The sequence below is a fragment of the Eptatretus burgeri genome, chromosome 13 (assembly GCF_056783735.1).
Source record: "Eptatretus burgeri isolate ZD-2024b chromosome 13, Ebu_testis_v1, whole genome shotgun sequence".
NCBI classification, from domain to species: Eukaryota; Metazoa; Chordata; class Myxini; order Myxiniformes; family Myxinidae; genus Eptatretus; species Eptatretus burgeri.
In genome coordinates this window covers 28679393-28703181 of record NC_140973.1, presented here as the reverse complement: position 1 = coordinate 28703181, position 23789 = coordinate 28679393, and the positions used below count along the sequence as shown (strand labels likewise).

The following is a 23789-nucleotide window of genomic DNA, read 5'->3' as shown; positions in this document are numbered from 1 at the left end:
GATAATATCGACTAAATAATTAATAATTTTTATGCAAAATAAATTGGGATGACAAAACATTATGATGATAATTATTATTATTATTTAATAACATGATTTACCTTGTGAATTCAAATTCTTAATTATGAGGCTGGGCTTTGACTTTATGCTTTCTTTTCATGTATACCTTTGTTACTGCCTTGATAAATGTAAGCTGTGGATAAAATTAAATTAATCAAAACCTAGAAGAAAAAAAATGATGATAAAGATATGTTGATGTTATCGAACAATGAAATCATTTCAGAATACAAGTATGGTGAATTCATTCATGGTTTTAGTTCTTAATTACATCAACTATGTCATCATGCATTACTTCGTGCATATCACAGATTCATATTTTAACCTTTGTTGTTAAAAATCACTTAATTTTTTATATACGTACAGAATAATATATATATATATATATATATATATATATATATATATATATATATATATATATATATATATATATATATATATATATATACATGCAGTAATATGTACAATATAGTACTGTATATTTAATATATATTTACAGAAGATGATGTTCAAGAAACGGCTGTTTAGTGAACATTGTTTCGGTAATTGGCTCGCCCCACCCTTCCAACTTCTGCCATGCCTCACCTCCTCACAGCTCTGCCCCCCACCCTGCCCACACCCAGCTTACATTCCGCCCATCCCAGCTTCCTCCCCCCCCCAATCCCAACCTTTCTCAGCTTCCCCTTGCCCCACCATCTCACCACATTCCACTGTTCCCTTTCCCTAACCCTTCTCCCTTCTGCACATTCTCCCATTTCTTCTCCACATTCCCCCACCCCCTCTCCAAATTCTGATACCCCTTCTCCAAGTTCCTCCACCCCCTCTTCACATTCTTGCACCCAGCCAACAGCAGTTCCTGTGTGGACCTCCATCATCCGAGGCCTCCTCTCCAACCCGACAGATCTCTCAATCCAGGCTGTTGTTGATAAACCAGACATTATCCGCTGAACAGTACTTCCTCAAACAGGACGTCCCTGATTCCCTTGTTTCTCTCATGGTCATTGTCTCATCTGGTTTGACAGGCCTGAACCCCCTCCTGGAATACCTTTAACCCACCCAGGAGTCTCGATGTCAATCTTTTGAGTAAATTACCCCCCCCATCCTTTCCTTCACTTAAAATGGCACCACTGCAGATTGTACTCCTGAGATGGCCAAATGCCTGAAAGTTTCCTTCCAAATCTTGTGTGCCCAACCTTTGCTCTCTGTACCCACTCGACTCAGTCACACCCAACTTCTCCTGGGCCCTGTGTCTTTTGCACCTGAGAAGGCGAAGGAGTTTCGAGCAACCCTCGACTCTGATTCTCCAACTGTCCCAGATGGCATCAGTGCATGTGTCATAGAATTCTGCTCTGCTGCTCTTGCTCATCGTCTTTCTGCTCTGTTCATCCTATATTGAGTGCCTGAGGTCATCTTTGAACTGCTTACCAGTCAGCTAACATCACTGCATTACATAAACATGGTACAAAAATGATCCCCTTAACTACAGGCCGATTGGCATATTTCCAATCATTAGCAAGGTAATGTAACCCATCATCGCAGTTTAAATAAAATCCTTCCTTTTCCCCAATGGCGTGATGTCAGACCATCAGTTCAGAAGCAGAACCAGTCACTCTACCCTGGACATACTGTGTATTCTCTTCCGAAAATGGATGGAGCCCCTTGTTATTCCTTTGTGTGGTCGATCGTCAGCCATTGAAGATGTAAAACCAGCAGATCGCAACCATTCTCAGGCCTGCTGATCAAGCTGTGCAAGAGTGTTCCAACCTCTGACTAACTGGTGGATGGGACATTCTTCCACCAAGTGTTCTGCAGTTTGAGGCTCTCCACAATCACAGCTTGCTGTGTCAGCCAGGTTCCAGGAATACATGCAAGCCTTAAAGTGGCCAATGCCTGTATGCAGTCTGTTCAGGAGGCACCACTCCTTTCTTGGGAAGTCTGCAGCCATCTGGAGAGATGGAAATGGGTGGCAGATGCTGCAATCTGCCTTCAGGTTGCCTCCTTTTCCACTCTGAGGAGAGCCACTGTTGTCTGCTGTCTAAGCTGTCGACCTCGATGTAAGACTGGGCTGCCCTGCTGAAAGGTTTCCGACTCTTGAGTGGTTGAGTTTGCAGTGGTCCGTGCATCTTGTTTTCGAGGGGATAAACTTCAGAGTCAGAAGCTTTAAATGCAGCACGTCTGGTTGCTGCTTCTCGCCTTAGGTGGTGAGGTGGGATGCCAGCAAGGACAAGTAGGTGGTGGGTGGGTGTCAGTCTGAGGCAGCCATTGATGAGTCTTAAGGCAGAATTGAGCTGGACATCCACTTTCCTTGTGTGCATGCTTCCACCCCAAGCAGCAACTCTCAATCTCAGACATGACATCAGTCGTCTCTCTCGACATATCTTGAGCATTCAGTACAGTCTGGCACCCCGCCTTTCTCTCCAAACTCTCTGCCTATGGCATCCAAGGCCATTTCCACACATGTCTTCCTGATTTCCTCGACTCTGTAAGCCAACTCATAGCTCTCAACGGGATCTTCTCATCTCCTCTCCTTGTCAAGGCTGGAGCATCCCAAGGTAGTGACTTTGGCCCAATCTTCATTAATGATCTTTCGGACACTCTGGAAAATCCTCTTTATCTCTTTACTGATGACTCCACCCTCTGTCATAACATCTCTGATCCTTCAGATAGACAGGCAGCAGCTTCCTCCCTCTCTGTCTGGGCCTGCTGCTTTTGCATTGCAGACAGATCGGTGGCCTCTCTATTTTCTCCCACCTCCTTTCTGGCGTTACACCCTCTGACCTTTCCTTGCTTGGTCTCCCCCAGGTTTCTGCAAGGTGCACACGGTCTGTCAGTAACCCACTTCCGGTGTAATGACCAAAATCCAGGCTCACTGCTCACCTCCATTCATTCCTCTTTTCTCTCACTTCTGGAGCCATCTTCCTCAGTTTGTTCAAACTCATTCATTTCCCTCTGGGGCTTCAAGATGGCGATTCCCTGCCACTTCACGTCACCCCCAATCCATATTCCTGATCTTATCTTCCCTCATTAACCCTCTCCAAGCCCACCCCGTTCTCTCCCGGTTTTTGTGTTTTCTCCCTCACCCTCACTCTCTTTTCTGTTTTGTGTTCCATTTGTTTCGTCCCAGTTCTCCCTTCCTCCTTTAGCTGTGTTTCAGCTTATATCCAACTTTTTCAACCACTGTGTCCTCCTCCTTCTCCATGAGCTCTCATTCTTCCCATCACCCATTCTTCCTCCAAGTGTCCCTCCATTGTGTCACTCCATCTTGCTGTTGGTGTGTCTGCTATATTTCCAGTATGTTATTTTTGTTCTGTTTTGTTCTGATCTGTTCTGTGTTCTAACTTTTTTTTTACGAATCTCAACGTTGTTTCAGAAATGCAAAAGGAATGACATCATGCCTGATCCATTCAACATAAAAATAGTTGCAAACTCCAGCAAATAATTAGTGATCTGCATTTGTGAGAATAAAAACGTGAGAATATAAAATGGTGAGAAAGTTTCCTGTAAGGCTCACTTGGCTGCGCCTGCATGGGTTTGAGGGTCGTGGAGTAGCGGCTGAAACCCGAATCCTATCCAGGTTCCTCCTGATGACTCCATCTTTGCTCTTTACTTATTCAGGTTCCTGCGAATAACTCCAATGTAGCATTTGGTTTTCCGTTTGATTATGTTTGTACCATATCCTGATGCTGCGTGGACTGTGCTTCCCTGCTGACGGACCTCCGGTGGCTTGTACCTGTTGCTGCGTTTGAGCTTGGGGGAAGTAACTGCTGAAGGTAATCTGTTGGGTTCTTCTCAACATCTTTGTTCCTTTCAAATTTCATTCTATTTTTTTTTCACATTTTTCTTTATTGATTCTAATTCTTGCTTTTTCTTTTGTTTTATCTCTTTTACTCATTATTTCTCTCTTTCTAGATCAATCTGTCTAAGGAGAAGTGTATCCTTGCAGAAAATTTTCTGTAAGGTTCACTTGGCTGCGCCTGGATGGGTTTGAGGGTTGTGGAGTAGCGGCTGAAACCCGAATCCTATCCAGGTTCCTCCTGATGACTCCATCTTTGCTCTTTACTTATTCGGGTTCCTTCTGAAGACTCCAATGCAGTATTTAGTTTTCCGTTTGATCGCTTTGATTAAAGTTATCCACCGTAAAATCACAGGACTGACATTTCGGGCTTTACCTCCTCATTGAACATGCAGTAAAGCCCAAAACGTCAGAACTTTGTGATCTTTCACTGCAGATAACTCTAACCATATTATCCTCATATTTTGATCCATTCTACAGCCTATCAACAGAAACAATAAGAAGCCGAATTTCAAATCATTTGCTTTGCAACTGGACAGATAAGCACCATATTATTGGGAATACTTATCTCATTAATTCCATGTAAGTTGAAATATTGTATTCCAATGCTCCAGATGAAGTAACTGCATTGGTGAGGCTTACCATGTTCACTTCAGAAATCATGTCAATGCTGGAGATATCGATACTCATTCCAACCTTGACAGGAGGACCTGAAAAACAGGTTAAAATCAAATTGAAATGTCATTCATTTTTGTTTTAATGATCTGGTTTTGGTTTGTCTATCCAAAAGCTTGTCTTATATGAAGCTGCTATTAATTACACATGAGGCTGTGAATCATGTTAAATGTACTATCTTCTCATATGCTTGTCTTTCAAACAATATATTGTCACATGACTGGGTGTGGAGACTTCCCACGGCACATGCCAAAGAACAAGCCATGCCTCGAAGGGGAGAAGCACAGTAAAATCACTTCCAAAACAGAAACCACTCCCTGACATTGTGTCACTCATGAATCAAACATCCAAGCAGTTAGGATAGACATTTTGGGCCATTAAGCAAGAAACAAGAATTACTGGCAGTGACGGCATGAGGCGGACTTGAGGAAGGTAATGGACCACAAACGAAACATCGCCTGAGGCCAAGTCTGCTTTTTTGGTTGTTTCAAATTGGTGTAGTCGAGTTTCGTTCCATTTGCTGGTTAGCTGTCTTTCATCGTGAATAATGGACAATCCCAACCACATGAATCGAATGATATATAGCACATCTGAAGTTTTATCATGTAAGGCATATATATATATATATATATATATATATATATATATATATATATATATATATATATATATGTATATATATATGTATATATATGTATATATATATATATATATATATATATATATATATATATATATATATGTATATATATATATGTATATATATATGTATATATATATATATATATATATATATATGTATATATATATGTATATATATATATATATATATATATATATATATATATATATATATATATATATATATATATATACATACACACACATACATGTGAAAAAAATGAACACCCACCCACATCTCTCACCTGTGAATGGACAATAACTAATAAGCTCTCACCTAATCAATTAAGGGCAGGTGGCGAGAATTATAGAAATAAATACATGTTGACTGCTTTTGACGTTTACACGTGGTACATGCTTGGAAGCCTTGTTGACATGTATTTCTGTCTGTGTTGTGGCTGATGATTCATCACAGCTGAGGGGGTGTGTATGTATGTATGTATGTATATATATATATATATATATATATATATATATATATATATATATATATATATATATACATATATATAATAATAAAATAAAAAATATATATATATGCAATAGGCATACATATATACGTATATATATATTTATAAATATATATATATATATATATATATATATATATATATATATATATATATATATATATCCGTTCTCCAACCTACAGCAATACCGTGATGTCACCATCACGATATGCTATGCTGCAATCGTTAGATTGCATATTGCAGAATAAATAAAGTCTTAAGGGCAATGGTTCACCACACCACAAGCAGAGAAATAGTATACCTGTAGATAACGATTTTCCTTGTTCGAGCACATCAGGAGAGAATATTGAACCCTTGCCCTTAAGCCTTGAGTCACACTGTGAGATAACCTGTGGGGTTACAGTATAGTATATCGTGATAGTGATAGTGATGGTGATGTCACAATGTGCTGAGGTTGGAGATAATCTTTTTCCCCAATAGCAAAATGGTGTCCTCCTGGCTGTGCTATAATAAATTCAAAGACAAGTAGTTCAGGTGGCAGGCTATACACCTGTTGTTCACAGATCGTGTAGCAATGGCTGTAATGTGACTGGATTTGTTGTCTTACTCTACACAGACCAACACTGTCGCCACGACAATGTCACGACTGCCAACCCACGAGGGTCCCTCACAGTACAAGCAAATGTCAAAGTCAAAAGCAGTAATGCTTCCTGGCTGTGATTGATGTGAGTGATGCTGTTGGTTTGAGAATGGAACATATAGGAACAAAAATAGAAACACACACACACATGGAGCGGGTTGACGGAGACGAAAAGCGGTTGTTCAGCACGAAATGAAATTATATTCACACCTCAGTGCTGAAGAAATAGGAATAGGTCCAAAACAACATGTGCTTGGAGGAGGCCTTTTCTTTTTCTTGTACACACTGTCGAGGCTCGTATGAGAGCTAACACACAGCATGTACAACAAGGGAAGCAGGAGACAAGAGGGGCGGGAGAAGGAAGGAAAAAAAACAGTGTGGAACAGAGACATGACGAGATCTGTAGAAGGGAAAGGGATGGGGGTGGGGTACACAGGGAAAACAAGATGGACACGACAGGGACTTTCAGGTCCTCACACGACAGGGACTTTCAGGTCCTCACACGACAGGGACTTTCAGGAAGGAAAGCAGGGGATTTGAAGGAGGTGGGTTTGGGGTGGATTCACGGGGGTAGGAAAGATCGTAGTTTTGGACAACAGATGGTGGTGAACAGCTGTTTTGAAGATCTGGAGGGAAGAGTGGGATTTAAGAGAGTGTGGGAGTTTGTTCCAAAGGCGGGAAAAAAGAGGAATGAAAGAGTGAAGGTGAGCAGTGATTCTTGATTTTGATTTTGGTAGTTTTACCAGAAGGGGGTTCCTGGCGGACCTTGAGTGCCCTGTGGAAATATGTGGGGGGGGGGGCAAATATCTCAGACAGAGCAAGGGGGCAAGGCCGGAGAGGAGACAGTAAAAGTAAGAAAGACCATCAACCTGCCTGCGGTGAGAGAGTGAGAGACATAAAGACTCAGTCTCATCACAGGAGATACCAATGATCCTAAATGCCTTGATTTCCACAGCATAAAGCCGAGAAAGGTGAAAGGTAGGAGCATCAGCTCAGTGCGGAGAGCAGTACTCTGTGAGGATGCGGACGAAAGCTTTGTATGTGGTCAGGAGCTGAGGTGTGCCAAGGAAGGACTTTGTATGATGGAGGATGCCCAGTTGGTGACTGGCTTTGGAGGCCAGCTTGGAAATGTGGCTTTCCCAAGAAAGATCATGGCAGATTGTGAGACCCAGAAGCTGAAAGGACTTCTTCAAGAGGATTATTGAGAATGTATATGGGAGGGTTTTACAGATGGGCTTTTCCAGACATAATGAAACAGAAGAGAGTTTGGTGAGTGGGGCAGGATTCCAGACAGTATCAAAAGCATGCAATATGTCCAGAGAGAGGCTCTGGTTTCATGTCTGGCATTGAGGATCTCCATCCATTGTTGGGAGAGCAGAAGCAGCATATGCAGGACAGATGACCTGGTCTGAATCCAAATTGATGATCGGAAATCAAGACATTGGAGAAAAGGAAGGATTTAATTTCTGAAGCGATGATGGATTCCATAACCTTGCTGATGAAGGTTGATTGGTCTGTCGATGCAAGGATCTGTTTTTGCACCTCTTTTATGCAGAGCGGTAATGTTTGCTGATTTCCAAGCAGATGGCAGATGAACTTGAGCAAATGAGAGGGTGAATAAAACAGAGAGAGGGTGAGCAAGAGCAGCAGAGCAGGTTTTTTTTTTTTAATAACACAAGGGCTGATGCCGTCTGGACCAGTTGCAGTATCCGAGTCAAGGTTTGAAACATGTAGGTTTGAGGCCGATAACAATATGTGCCTGGAGTGGGCCGACAACAAATATGATAGAATCCTGTTAATTTATTCTGATTCCTTGTAGCCCAACCCCCCTTCTCTCAATGAATGAGGAACATAAAATTAAAACCTTTCTTTAAATTCACTTCCTTCAGGTTTTGTGTCTTTAATTGTTGATTCCTCGTCCCTACTGGTTTGTTGTGAGCTGGTGGATGGACAGTTGCCTTCTGCTTTCTTGTAAGACAATGTAGTTGCATATTCTCTAATTGTTTATTGGTGACATATTTAAGTCAATAAGTCTATTAATATGTCCTCTTATCATAACGTTACAAAAGGATAATGAGGTTTACTTGTGGCATTTATTAGAATTAGTGCCACTTGAATCATTTTTTTGACTTGTGACTTGACTTGAAAAAAATGACTTGAGACCTTGTGTTTTTGACTTGTGACTTGCTTGTGACAACCAAAATGCCACGTTGACAATCTTCACCCTCCCCTTCCTCCCTCCCCAAATTGACGTTTGAATTGTTTTAAATCAAGGCGGCGGTGCCACAGCACACTACATGCAGACGACAGCATGCTTTTATATTCCACGTAGGCCTGTTGCAATCTTTCACCGCTCACTCCTCACATCTCCACAGAGATCAGTGGATATCCCGTCTGCTTCACTGCCGAAAACATTCCGATGTACTATGCATATGGTGTGCGGTACACAAAATGCACGGGTAGAGTACATTGTATTAATTCCATTAGACCGACTCATATTCTTCTTAGCAATTCCATTATACCATTATATTCCATTCTCCCAACTCTTATTCTTCTTATTCTTCTCATCAAAGAAAAAGTCGAAAAAGTAAGAAGTAATGTGAAAATACTGCACAAATTAAGGTTTTTTTTTTAAAAGCCACTGGATTAGAGATCCGCACATTATTTGACGTGAAAAGAATTCCATTGAGTGTTGAATTTTTTTTTTCCACGAATCAGCTATAACATGGAATTTAAGTATAATTTATTTGAATTGTTAAGTTGAACTGTTATATTTCATGACTTCTCAAGATATTTTAATGAAAGGTTATGTTTTCAACAACTAAGGATATAACTGCTGTTCACCGCTATTTGGGCCCATTGAAACCTGTTATTTATCCTTGATCATCACTGCATCAAATACAGTACACCAAAAGTCGTTTTGCTTGGCTTCAAAAATTATGAAAGTTCAGTTACAAAAAGGACTGCTGTCTTAAAATGTGAAAAATGAACGTTCATGATTTTCATTGCAGTCCCATAATTTTCTGTGACCTTATTTTTATGGTAAACTAGATGACCCGTGAACCCGTTGGGTTCCCGATGTGACAGCAGTTGATGAAAAAAAGATCATTTCAAGAAAAAAACAAAAAGGATAGCTCCAGCAAACTATACCACTGAGGTTGTTTGCATTGATCAAATACTCCTGAAGAGTACTTGAATGAATCGGGAATTGATTTTTTTATAATTTTTTTCGTTGCCCGATTTGAACGAAACTTGATACTGCATACCGCAGGCGAATGTTGAGTAAGGTGGCCCTAAAATATTTGCGCTATCGTGTACCGTTTTGGCTGTATTTCGGGAACATACATACATACATACATACATACATACATACATACATACATACATACATACATACATACATATATATATATATATATATATATATATATATATATACATACAAGATGAGAGTTTTAGTAATATACTAGATGACCCGTGAACCCGTTGGGTTCCTGTTGTGACAGCGGTTGATGAAAAAAAAATCATTTCAGGAAAAAAAGATAGCTCCAGCGAACTATACCACTGAGGTTGTTTGCATTGATCAAATTCTCCCAATGAGTACTTGATTGAATCGGGAATTGATTTTTTTATAATTTTTTTCGTTGCCCGATTTGAACGAAACTTGATACTGCATACCGCAGGCGAATGTTGAGTAAGGTGGCCCTAAAATATTTGCGCTATCGTGTACCGTTTTGGCTGTATTTCAGGAACATACATACACACACATATATATGTATATATAAATACAAGATGAGAGTTTTAGTAATATACAGATAGATGTCATGTTCATTTTGTAATGGTATATTTACCCGTTTTATTCATTTCTAAACGTGTACAAGACGTGCTGGTGGGAGGATGGGGGACATGTGCGTTAATTTTCAGACAGTAAAAAATTTCATTCTTTTTGGATGTGGGGGAGGAAGAATTATGAAAAGGAGGACATTGTGTATACTCAACAAAAATAAAGAAAAAGAACAGACAACCCCAAAACTCTATCGTATGCTGTATTTGTAATGCAGTGAAAATATTCTTGCATATGGCAGCTGAGCTGCCGGGTAGCTGACTGAGACTGTGGAAGCATGGAAAACGACATTTATTGGAAGCGTGACTGTGTCGCTGATGCAGTGCCCCTCTACCAGTACACACTGGTACTCATTTCACCAACCTCGGAAGGTTGACAATGTGAGTCAACCCCCTGGTGTATTAATTCAGTGGCCAACGGGGCTTGCACTGAGGAACCTCGGATCCCAAGCCACCACCCTAACCACTAACCCAAAACCAGGCTATTGTGCATTGAAAATGAAGTGACTTGAAAGTCGATTTAAGACTTGACCATAACAACTTGAGACGTGCTCGTGACTTGAAAATAGCAACTTTGTTACAACTCCGGTATTTCTATATTGTTTGGAAAGGATCTGCTAATAGAGCCATTTTTGCTGCCAATATACTCGCTCAAGCTGGAAATGGAGCTGAAATGACAATTGTATGCTTCCCTGAAGCCTAAATTGCATTTGACCCCTTCTTCCAATGATGGCCAGAGCAAGTGGGAATCATTAAGTAGTTGTCCACGACAGCTGTTTCAAATACCTTGGGACACAAGATTAAAAAAACATCATGTATTTTGGTTATTAAAATGTTTTCAATCTTTTTTTTAATATTCTTGTCGACGCATTCATTGAAAACTTTATTATTATTGAATTAGTGAATTATCCAGATGGGAATGTTTGTTAAAGCTGAACCCACTGACATCATGGATTCCCTTATTGGCATGGATAGCCTTCATTTTATTGCAAGACTCAATGCTTATTTTCATTACCTTTTTGTTTTCCTTTTTAAAGATTATAACACCAGATGTTTTCAGACCAGTCGGGCCAACCAACCGAGATACCAACCAGCCTCAAACTAACAAGGAATGGTTTTGATGTGGACAATGTCCCACCGAAGTATAAACTTTCAGGATATATACTGATAACAATGTTTACATTTTTTGGTCTCGTTGACTTCTGCTCCCTCCCCATATAATGATGCTCGTTGCAGCCATTTCACATTTGCCTTACTTATGACAAAGGGTTTCTTTTTCGATAGTTATGATTTGATTCCTGGATAAACAGCTCTGACTGTGAAACTACAAGATGTTAATGGCAGAAGCTGACATCAATATAAATTGGAAATATACGACTTTCATGATATATTTGCAATGATATATTTCTTTCATGATATATAAGCTGGCTATTATATTTACTACTGAATACATGAAATATTTCCATGTTAAGAATTGAAACAAATATTGGGGTTGATTTTGAGTTGATTTACCATACTCTTTACAGAGCATTGGTGCTGCTGAAGCAGATTCCTGGCAAGGGCTATACTGGGTGGTTTGTCATTGCCTTCCCAGCATTGTTTGTCCGTGCTCTATCTTTTTAAACGCTGAGCGTTAAGCAAGGATCGAAGCAGCAAGTACCATTTTCAAGTGTTTGGTATGACTTTTCCGGGGCTTGAATCACCAAATCAAAGTGGACGCTCGAACCATTACTCCACTCATTCTTGTATTGGGGTTGGTATGATGCCCAAATCAATAATTTACCATGATTACTTATTTCATCATCTCAATTACACCCACTCTCTTGTGGGGTCGGGCAAGGAAGACTTTTGGCTCAAATATTTTACGAACTAGCTGGTCGCATCTGACATTTGATTGAAGTTGGCAATAATTTGTAATTTGTTCACCCTCTGTGAGAGGGTGACCTAATTTGTTCGCCATAACTAATCTACCCTCTGTGAGAGACACAGTGAGATATTTAATGTCCACTGATAACGCTGACAGACAGGACGCCCAGCTTAATGTCCATTCAATGAATGACATACACATTGATGCTTCACCCTGCATGTGAAACACCACGATGACAGTTTATGGCCTGGTCTAGTTTGAATCAACGCGAGACAGCTCAGTGTGCATACCTCTATACTATCCTGCAAGCCCGTGATATAATTAACACACTGATATAACTAATCTCGTAGCTACGTTTTATTGTACATGTCTTTATATACGAGTGACTGGTATAATCTGAAAACTGAGGTTGATGTCTTCGCCTTCGTTTGCCTCAACTATTTTATTTAATCGATTTTAACTTCCCAGAGTCCACAGTTGGGCTTTCTGGAAGTGGCTGTTGAACAGATGTTCGGGTACAATTGTGTTTCTGGAAGAAAAAGAAAAAAAACGGGCCCTGCATTTAATATCTGTTGACCATGGGAGGCAGACAGATGGTTACCCCATTTCTGAAGGTCATTAACAAGCCAGGTAGGTTTTTAATGACACTAAAATTTACATGTTATTTCTTCTGAGACTATCTTAGCTTACAAAAGCTAGGAACCCAAATCCTTTATGCCAAACTGTTGACTTTAGCTAAATTTTAACTCAACATCTGGGATGCCAGTTCATTATCTTCACCAGTGGTATCATTCGTTCACACGTATTTATTCGAACCCGGTTACTCAATTCCAACCAAAATGCATGTCTTCTAAGGAAAAGTATTTTTTGACGACTTTATGGCTTTATTGCTGGCTTTTGACCTAATTCAAACTCATCTCAATTCATCAGTTTTGTTTGCCTCACGCCAGAAACTCAAATACTGGATGAGACGTAAACTTCTGATGCAAGTTTTCACAAAACACGTGACTATTGTGCACCACCTGTTTTGATTGCATCTGATATCCCCTCCCTCTTCCTTTCTCTCTTACGGACAAGAAACTCAAGCCCTACACTTGGGATGAGTCACCAAAGAGGCACCTGCCAAAGTGATGCAGTGAGGAAATTCGAAGTTTAAACCAGATTTTTAACCTGAAACCCACAGTTTCAAAAGCCATCAAAATACAAACTACTACAGTACTATATTTCCACTTAACCCTAACCTGCATCCCCTTCAGTGCATGACTAATCAGCACCCTCACCTGCGTCCTCTTCAGAGTCCACTGGATTCTAACTCATCGTCGTCGTCGTCGTCGTCATCGTAATCATCATCATCAAAAGTTACGTCGTATCTTAAATAAAAATTGGAAACAGTACCTGCTGCTGCTGTTGTTTTTTATTTGGAAGCATTTTTCATGAAATTGTAATCATGTGCATTAGTGTTTGTAAAATTTATACATTTTCCCTTATGAATCACAAACTGCCGAGAACCGATCCCCCTTTTTCCCATTTAAACAATGTCCTGACATTCGCAAATTGGACATTCGCCGCATTTTTCAGGAATGTATCTCCCACGAATGTCGGGTTCTTACTACACTAAAAACCCAAAATAATTTCACCCTCCACAGTTGACTTGCAGTTTACTTTCAGCCAAAGAGTGTGGAAACATTTTAGAGAATTTTAGAGAGAAGAAACTTAATTTCTTCCTAAATTCCCAAGAGATTTGTAAAAACTATTTTCAATAACTCGCTATTTATTATCGATAATCGAAATTTGTTCATAAAAATAGGACTGTCCACTCAAAGGGCTCTTCGTTATCACAAGATTAGTTCCTTATAACAAGACTACTTTAGCATGCGTGATAAACACACAATTGTTTATTTCATGATGCCAAGGGCTGATGATTACCTGCAAGCCCCTAACGCACACAAGATGGTGAGCGATACTGATGAAATTATGTAAGCTTTCATTATGGCATGGCCATCTTTCAATAATTTTATCATATCAGCTGAACACCAATATTCTTTCTGTTTGACGCTCATAAATATTTAATAACCTATAATTGGCTTGCCACGATTAATGTACCCCCTTATACCTCCATATTAAAAAAACCACATTCAAACTTTTATAATCACAATTCGATTAACATCTGATGTAGTTCTGCTGAAGCAACACCATTGAGCAGGTTTTAGTCAGATACAATTCCAATGAATGGAATAAATGCTTTTCACATGAACATGACAGTAAAGATGTATTGTGTTTCTGGATCCTGGATATTCGCCACATTTAAAATTTTTGTGTGTGTGTGACCTAATTTGTTCATCTTAATCATCATCATCATCATCAAAAGTTACATCTTCACGGCTTCACGATCATCTTCAATCATCTTCACGGCTTCAAGATAGTCACTCCTTTTACTCAGATGCAAAAGTCAGAAAAAAGGTGTTTTCAAAATGCAGATAATGAATGATACATGTAGGAGTTAAATTAATAGAGGTGAGGTTAGTTATTAGAAAATGCAGCGAAGGTTAGGGTTAGCAGGTCAAGGCAGCGGAACGAGAAGAAAGAATGAGACCCAGGACACGCTACACATCAGTAGCCGTGCAAAGGGGTTGTGGGTAGATGGAGGGAGAAGGGGTGGGTAGTGTGACCATTGGTTGTGGGAGATAGTGGTGGGGGGTGGTGGATTTGCGTGTAGAGCTTCTTTATGCGTGGCTGGTGGAAGATGATTTTAGAACTGCTTTATATGCATGGCTGGTGGGAGATGGTTTATGCGCCAACAAAAACCATGAATACATGAAGCACAGGGCTGCGAATGACGAAACAGGTCCCATTTTCTGAGCCGCGAATATGCGGGGTCCGCAAATGTCGAATCCGTGAATGTCGGGGTTTCAGGGTATTTCCTATTTTGGGGATTTGGCAGTGCAGTGAGTATGTGGCTCTCATGCACCAGGAATGGTGTAGTGCCATTTTAGTGGGTCTTGGAGCTTTTGAGTTGAGAAATAATGAATTTTAATTCGAACTAGTCCAGGGAACATACCTGTTCATTACAATTAGACACTTATATTCCATTTGTTATAACAAAAGTGAAATGATTGCAACAGCTCATGGTAGCTCTTAAGACTGTTATCATGGCAGATATAATTCATATATGGTATAAAATATAAATATATTAATATATTGGTGTGATAACGTCTTTCTTTTTATCCCCTGCCAACCAACGAAGTTGGCGGGGGATATAGAAATGGGTTCCGTCCGTCCGTCCATCCGTCACATTTTGTTTCCGGAGCATAACTGCAAAACCACTTGAGGTATCTTTATGAAATTTGGTACACATATCAAGCAAGTGGTGAACTCGTGCCTTTTAATGTTTACAGATTTAAAATATATATATTATATATATATATATATATTTTACTATGGCGGGGGATATGGAAGACTTTGTCTTCAACGGGTGCTAGTTTTTTTTTTAATAAATAAAAGCAAAAGTGTGTTCTGTGTGTCTGTATGTCTTCATGTCTGGTAACTACTCAGAGACCCTTGGGTCAATCGACACCAAATTTTCAGGATATACTCAGAGGATCCATACTTAGGTTTTCCGTTCAATATTTTTCCCACAAAAAAAAAATTCGATAATTTTTTTTGATTTTTTTCTTTATGTGCATTAGTGTTTTCTCATTGGGGTTATTATATGGGTTATTCCTCCATTCTGGTGTACCAGTCCCATCACTTTGTCCAGTAACTACTCCAAGACCACAGACCATGGATCGATAGGATGGGAAACTCCTATTAGATATGTATGAACCAAATTAGAATTGTGTCCCTTTCATTAAAAGTCCCACGAGCAACCGTATTATGTGATATTTCATATACAGACTATACTCTTCAGCAAGTAATGTGCAAGCTCCATCCACACGGAGGGTGGGTACTCTGCTCATAATAATATGAATATATTAAGGTCTCCTGATTTATTTCAAGAAGCATAGAAAAGACTTACAAAATTGACACATACTTCATGTCTCAACAAAGTCATGGAGGAGTGCTGCACACATATGGTACCTGTCCATCCATGGTGTGAAAGTTGTAGTAAAGTTTTCAATCGCTGATACCAATCCTAATCTAGAGGAGAAAGTGTGAGCATGAAAGCAGTCTTTGATTTTTATTTTATTTTTAGAAATAATGAAAAGACAATGGATGCAAAGTCGATCTGGTGAATTTGCTGGATGTAGGATCAGTTCAATATGCTGCTCTTTGTGAAGAATTCTTACACCTGAGTAGCCCGATCTAGTGGAGTATTGTCACCGTGGAAGCTAAACCCTGACTGTGCAACTTATGGACGTATCTTCTGCATGGCTGACAGAAACTGTTTTTTCAACACTTCACAGTAACTCTTACCAGGACCAGTTGTCTCTTTTTTTAACATAATGGATGAGAATGATGCCACCAGCTTCCGGAAGGATGAGTACAATCATCTTCACGGCCGATGATTGTACACAAAATTTATTTAGTGGGAGTGAATCTAAATGCTTCCATCATTCCGACTGCCTTCACAAAGACCAACCAGGTTTCATTCATCGCAATAAAGATAGTCACGAACTGTCGCCCACTCTCTGTATTCCTGATCACCGTGCTCTGAGAGGTTTTTCATGACCATGGTTGACTCTCCACACACTTCAACCAGCTGGCGATTGATGTCCTCAGGAGTTTGCCCACTCCATCAAAAATATTTACGAGTGAATGTCACCCAGCCTCAGTGGCATAATGTTTTGATCATCTGCTCTGAGTCTGGGAGGTTGGCAGTTTAAACCCCGGCTGAGTCACAAAAAAGACTTTAAAAATGGCATGTGCTGCTTCCTTTCTTGACGCTTCGCATTTAAAAAAGATAGAGCACAGACAAACAACCATGGGTTGGTAATAATAGTGCAGGCTTTTATGAGCCTAATATAATGACCTCCTCCTGTATCAAAGTTCTTTGCAAGGGAACTCGTATTATTATATTAGGCAGTGTATTATTATAATGTAATGATAAAATTTGAAAGCCCATGATTTCATGTGGAACTAGAAGGGCACTCGGTGGAGCGGATACCTCCGCCACATAATGCCTGATCCACGAGAACATAATCAGGCCCAATACATTTTTGAAATATCATTCTATGCAGGACTATATCGTTTTTGGCCCTATTTCTCAATGGTGAAGAATCGCTTTAAAAAATAAATAATTCTCATATCTAGATGCACATTCGGATCTTCACCAAGATCGAATTTATTCGTCGTGGTCACACACTCAACCTGTCCACCAAGTTTCGTTGGAATCCGTCCACAACTTTTTGAGATATCGTGCTATATATTAGTTTAGCCCAATCTCTCAATGGTGAAGAATCACTGAAAAAAATTATCGGATCCGGATTCGGATCTTCACCAAAATTGAATCAATTCTTCCTTGTCACACACCCAACGTGTCCACCAAGTTTCATCAGACTCCGTCTGCAACTTTTTGAGATATCGTGCTATTTATCGTTTTTGGCCTTATCTTTCAATGGTGAAGAATCACGTAAAAAATTCCAGTCGTCAGATACGAATCTGGATCTTCACCAACATCTAATCAGTTTTTCCTTGTCACACACCCAACCTGCCCACCAAATTTCACATTTTTTTTTTTAGATTTCGTAAGTAACAAACAGATAAACAAATGGACAAACAAAGGACATCGATCAATAGAGAAGAGTGAAAACATAACCTCCTTCACTTTCGGCGGCAGAGGTAATGAACTACTTTTTATATATGTGTATATATATATATATATATATATATATATATATATATATATATATATATATATACATATACATATATATATATATATATATATATATATATATATATATATATATATATATACATATATATATATATATATATATATATATATATATATATATATATATATATATATATATATATATATATATATATATATATATATACATATATATATATATATACATATATATATATATATATATATATATATATACATATATATATATATATATATACATATATATACATATATATATATATATATATATATATATATATATATATATATATATATATATATATATATATATATATATATATGACTGTCATACTTGTTGAGGTGAGATGTTTATTCTAAAAGTTGAGGTGTGTTTAAAGGTAACGAGTTAAAATGTTGTAGCTAGGCTTAAAACCGCAGGAATGCGAGAGAACGGGAAATTTATAGGTACTTGTGGATACCGAATCATCTCACAATTGCGAGCAGTTTGGGGAGAAAGGGACTTTCATGAATGTCCCCTCCCCAAGTGTACATATAAATGTGCAAGCAGAGAAGGGGGGTGGGCAGAGAAGGATAACGGCTCGTAAAAAGTTGCTTTGTTGTGTACTGTACCAAGTCAAATTTTTGAGTTGCTCGTTTTGCTTTGACTTTGGAATAAACTCAAGTGTGGTGTTCACTCCTCTGCCGGTTTTGACATCGATCAATAAAATAAACTTAGGGTTTTGTGGCACACTCAGATGTAAAAATGTGATGATAATGTGTTACTCATTCAACCAGAAAGCAGCCATTTTTCCAGGATATCAGTTTAGCGGGGCAACTTAGCATAACAATTGTGCATTTTGTGAGGAAAGCACCAAATTTGGCACACTAATAGCCTATCATATTATGAACAGATTTGGATGTTGGGCCATCTCAAAATTTTTTATGGCAGTGGAAAATGGCTGCCACAGCCATCAGCGGCTGAATTTGAGATGGCCCAATATCCAAATCTGTTCATAATATGATAGGCTATTAGTGTGCCAAATTTGGTGCTTTCCTCACAAAATGCACAATTGTTATGCTATATTAAGCTAAGTTGCCCCACTAGTTGACAATGCATAGACAACGGCACCAAGGACACACTATATGACTGACGTACGCTGCTGCCACATAAATGTTCCATTAACAACGTGTGTAATTATTCTGTTCACATTCACACATACAGGAATTATGAATTGGGCGACGTCCATCTTTGAATGCACCTGTTTTGTTGTACATGTTCAGGATATTAAACGGCCATTGCTTGGTGTAAACAATCGAAATCACTCTCTTGGCCGCTAATAGAGCTTCTCCGATGTTCATACTAAACCTAACGAGGATGGAAGTGGTATTCAGGATGTTGGGGGAGGTAAGCTTACCCAACATTCGTCTATTGAAGACTGAATAAACACTGAACAATCAAATAAAGGGTTTTTACTTTTTAACATTCACAAGAATTATACTGATGAACATAATTTAGATTTGCGATAAAGGGAAAAGGCTGAAATTATCAATTTGTAAATGTGCTTTGCTGCACCGGTGGTGTGCAGGATGCTTTACTGCACGCACTCCTTATAATAAAATATGTAAAAAGGTAGATGCTCCTTAAATATTATTTAAAAAGTCATTCGTTATTACCTCCGCCACCGAAGGTGAAGGCGGTTATGTTTTCACCCCTTTCTATCTGTTTGTTTGTTAGTTGCAAAATCGAAGATTTTTCTAGTATATTGGTTAGTCGATTTTGTTATTCTGTCTGTTTGTTGCCGACAAGTCATAATTTTCAGCCGATCTTCACGAAACTTCACCACATGGTAGAGTTTGGCATAAGAAAGAAGCCTATTGTTTTTTGAGGTCAAAAGGTCAATAACTTAGGTGAGATTTCTAAATTCCTCAATTTTCATTCGATTGACTTGAAATTTGAAGAGGATTTATATTTCAGATCACTCACTGAATCCAACCACCAATTATTTTTGAGGTCAGCATCGACCAAAAGACCAACACAGGCCAAAGGTCAACAACTAAGGTGGAATTTCTAAAATCCTCAGTTTTCATCCAGTTCACTTGAAATTTGACGAGGATTTATATTTGAGGTCACTAAATTCAACTAGCCAATTATTTTTGAGGTAAACATAGACTAAAAGGTCAACTTAAGCCAAAGGTCAACAACTTCGGTAGGACGTATAAATTCCTCAATTTTCATCCTATTGACTTGAAATTTGAAGAGGATTTATATTTCACAATAATGAATTCAACCATCAAATTATTTTTGAGGTCAACATCGACCAAAAGGTCAACATAGGCCCAAGGTCAACAACTGATGCGGTATTTCTAAAATTGTCAATTTTCATCCGATTGACTTGAAATTTGAAGAGCATTTGCACATAATGTCACGGAATTCAACCACCAATTATTTTTGAGGTCAACATTGATCAAAAGGTCAACATAGTCCCAAGGTCAAGAACTAAGTTGGTATTTCTAAAATCCTCAATTTTCATCCAATTGACTTGAAATTTGAAGAGGATATATATTTCAGATCACTGAATTGAAAGCCCAATGCTTCACCATTGTATACGGATCCAGATGTTCATGATAAGCACCCCCATCAATTATTTTGGATGTCCACATAGGCCAAAATTCGAAAATTGTACATTTTCATCTGATTCACTTGGAATTTGAAAGGAGTTGCATATTTGGTCATTGAAATCAACCAGCAATTCTTTTTGAGGTCAAATTTGTTTTATGTATATTGCAAGTCTTGCGGTCTGCACGACATCTTCTTGTTTGGTTGTTTGTTTGTCTTTGTGCAGGATATATCAAAAAGTTGTGTACGGATCCGGATGAAATTTTGTGGACAGGTTGGGTGTGTGACAAGGACGAACTGATTCGATTTTGGTGAAGATCCAGATCCAGCTACTCGAATTTTTTAAGTGATTCTTCACCATTGAGGGATAGGGCCAAAAATGATATATAGCACGATATCTAAAAAATGTTGTGGACGGAATCGGATGAAACTTGTTGGACATGCTGGGTGTGTGATAAGGATGATTTTTTTCAATTTTGGTGAAGATCCAAATACGGATCTGGATCCGAGAATTATTTAATCTTTTAAGTGATTCTTCACCATTCAGAGATATGGCCAAAAACGATATAGTAGTGTATAGCATGATATTTAACCTCCGCCATCGAAGATGGACGGAGGTTACTGTTTTCACCCCTGTCTGTTTGTTTGTTTGTTTGTTTGTGAACAGTATTACGGAAAAACTCCTGGACGGATTTCGACGAAACTTGGTGGGGGGATTAGGAATCGTCCAAAGATCATGCCATTAGATTTTGGACTTAGTCCAAAGTGCAATATGGCCGCTATGGCGGCCATTTTGAAAAAATATTTGAATTTTTGTTTTTGCATTTCTGCATGTTTTAAGTGATTTCCAACCCTCCCCCCCCCAAAAAAAAATTGTTAGAGAAAAAAACCCAGAAATTTTGCAACTTTTTTTTCAAAAAAATTTCGATTTTATTTGAAAAAATTTGAATTTTTTTTGCATTTCTACATGTTTTAAGTGATTTCCAACCCCCCCCCCCCAAAAAAAATTGTTAGAGGAAAAAAACCCAGAAATTTTGCAACTTTTTTTTCAAAAAAATTTCGATTTTTTTTTTTTGGGCATTTCTACATGCGCGATGATCTAGTTTAGTTTATTCAATCGTGGTTCAGTAGAGTCTGATCCGTTTTGACCTGCAATGAATAGGATATCAGGTTCACTTAAGTGACCCAGCAGTATTGGCGGCAGAGGTTTTGCACTCTACCGAGTGCTCCCCCTCTAGTTCAAAAATGTATTGGGCCCGATATGTTCTCGTGGATCAGGCGTTACGTGGCGGAGGTATGTGCTCTACCGAGTGCCCTTCTTGTTTCCAATGGAACACTTGTTTCTGTGAAGGCTTGTGTACAACATTTCTGTGACTGCAGACAAGATAAACAATGGATTCTATCAACTGGTGGGAAATGAGGTGATAATTACATTTCGAGTGTTTAGCCTTCATCGGTGTTGAAAAAAAAAAATACAGAGTTCTTTTTGTAAAGAAGAGCCAACCATTTTATTTTGCTTTTCTCTGATGAAAGGCAAGCACTTGAAATGTCATCGGCTACGCATTTCCCATGGTGGTAAACATACTCTTTACCAACTCCTATTTATTAAAATGCATTGCATTTCAATTTTGAAAAGGCCAAGAGTGAAATTTGAAAGGAGAATAGAGAGTCATTTGTGTCAAAAAGCATCACAATATAGTCACTTACTGTGAGGGGTATTTAACCTTAATTTTGCATCGGGCGAGAAAAGGGGCCAAAACGAAGCTTGAGAATACATTTTTAACCAAAATCATGAAACACTCATGGTTATGGTTAAAATAAAAGAGTATCCAAGTCGGTGGTACTCAGAATGAAGCAGATGTAAGATATGTCAGTAAAATGAAACAAGACGATGACATTAAATGATAATCAACACCAAGCACATGACCTCTGAAGGTTTTGTGGAGGAGGATATGTAAGGACAAAGAGGAAACATTATACAGGAACACATCTGAGAAAGGGGGCAGAAAGGGAAGCTTCTCCTCACTCTCCCCCATGTCCCCCATCCTTCTCCCCCCACCCCCCAACTTTTTAGATTATACATTCTCACCATTAGCCTCAAGTGAATTTACACATCATACAACCCTGACATTCGATCTTTCTCTACATTAGATTTCATCTTGCCTCAGGCCTGTTCAAAGCTCCTCTGAATTGCCTCGTGGAAATCTGAAAAACCTTATGGTATTTCAAAGCTTTCTCATCCGTCAGCACCTCTGAGATGCTCTAAGAAATCAAAATTTTGAATTCAAATATCGATTTTTTTTTTTTTACATTATAGGTTGGAGGGAGGAGGAAATGGGGTGCGGAGGGAGGGGAAAACAGAAACCCCCTTCTGGTGAAACTACCAAAATCAAGAATCACTGCTCACCTTCACTCTTTCATTCCTCTTTTTTTTCCCACCCCTGGAACAAACTCACACACTCTCTTCAATCGCACTCTTCCCTCCAGGTCTTCAAAACAGCTGTTCATCACCATCTCTTATCTTCCCCCATCGAAAACCATGAACGTTTATACCCCCATTAATCAACCCCCAACCCACCTCCTTCAAATTCCCTGCTTTCATTTCTGAAAGTCCCTGTAGTGTCCATCTTGTTTACTCCCATGTACCCCACCCCATCCCTCTCCCTTCCACAGATCTAATGTCTCTTCCCCACTGTTTTGTGCTTCTCTCTCCCACCCCTCATGTCTCCTGCTCCCTTTGTTATACGTTCTGTGTGTTACTCTTATATGAGCCTCGATATTGTAGACAAAAAATAGGTGGATGTCTGTCTTTTCTGCTTGAAAGTTGGCAGTCTGTATATTACCACCAGCTGAAACATACAGATTGAAGACAATGTCAGTATCAAGTCGATATACTCAAAGCATTCGAGGACAGAGCATTGATTCTCAGTTCCATCAATCTCTGATGTAAGAGAACCCCTACACCACCACCCCCTGTGCAGTCTGTATGAGGAAAGTGGTAGAAAGAAAAGTTTGGAAGTATAATCTGAATTCTGCAAGAGTGTGGCTGTCTTTCTCCCCCCCCCCCATCACCCCCCACTTTTCTCTCTCTCTCTTTCTCAGCGTTGGTTAACCATGTCTCCGTGAGATCAAGGATGTCAAGACAATTTGAGAAACCTAAGTCACAGATAGCTGTGGATTTACCATGGGTGTTCATTGATCAGGAATTCTACAGGGCAAATATTGTTAATGTATTTGAATGTTGGCATCTGTCAATCGGAACATTGATCAGAGCACGCCGAGGCAAACATGGCGTCACTCCAACAGAATGGTTAAATTCTCTAGG

At 39.0% G+C, this 23789-nt stretch overlaps 2 protein-coding genes and 1 long non-coding RNA gene across 10 annotated transcripts in view; 2 read left to right on the top strand and 1 right to left on the bottom strand.

The window, feature by feature from the left end:
- Positions 1-5076, top strand: part of LOC147014141 (uncharacterized) — a 76113-nt gene extending 71037 nt beyond the window's left edge. The window contains exons 2-3 of the long non-coding RNA XR_015050659.1: positions 3676-3830; positions 3970-5076. This is a non-coding gene — a long non-coding RNA (uncharacterized LOC147014141). The remainder of the gene's footprint in view (positions 1-3675; positions 3831-3969) is intronic.
- The window catches only part of GABRA6 (gamma-aminobutyric acid type A receptor subunit alpha6), a 453203-nt gene that overhangs the window by 195967 nt on the left and 233447 nt on the right, over positions 1-23789 (top strand). The gene's annotated exons all lie outside the window — the stretch shown is intronic.
- The window catches only part of LOC147014140 (gamma-aminobutyric acid receptor subunit beta-3-like), a 272785-nt gene that overhangs the window by 214191 nt on the left and 34805 nt on the right, over positions 1-23789 (bottom strand). For all 8 annotated transcript variants that reach the window (XR_015050658.1, XM_085851840.1, XM_085851844.1 and 5 more), the window contains exon 3: positions 4496-4563. Coding sequence is in view for 7 of the 8 variants with exons in the window: in XM_085851840.1 (XP_085707966.1) it covers positions 4496-4563 (68 nt within the window). In the remaining variant the exon portion in view is untranslated. The remainder of the gene's footprint in view (positions 1-4495; positions 4564-23789) is intronic.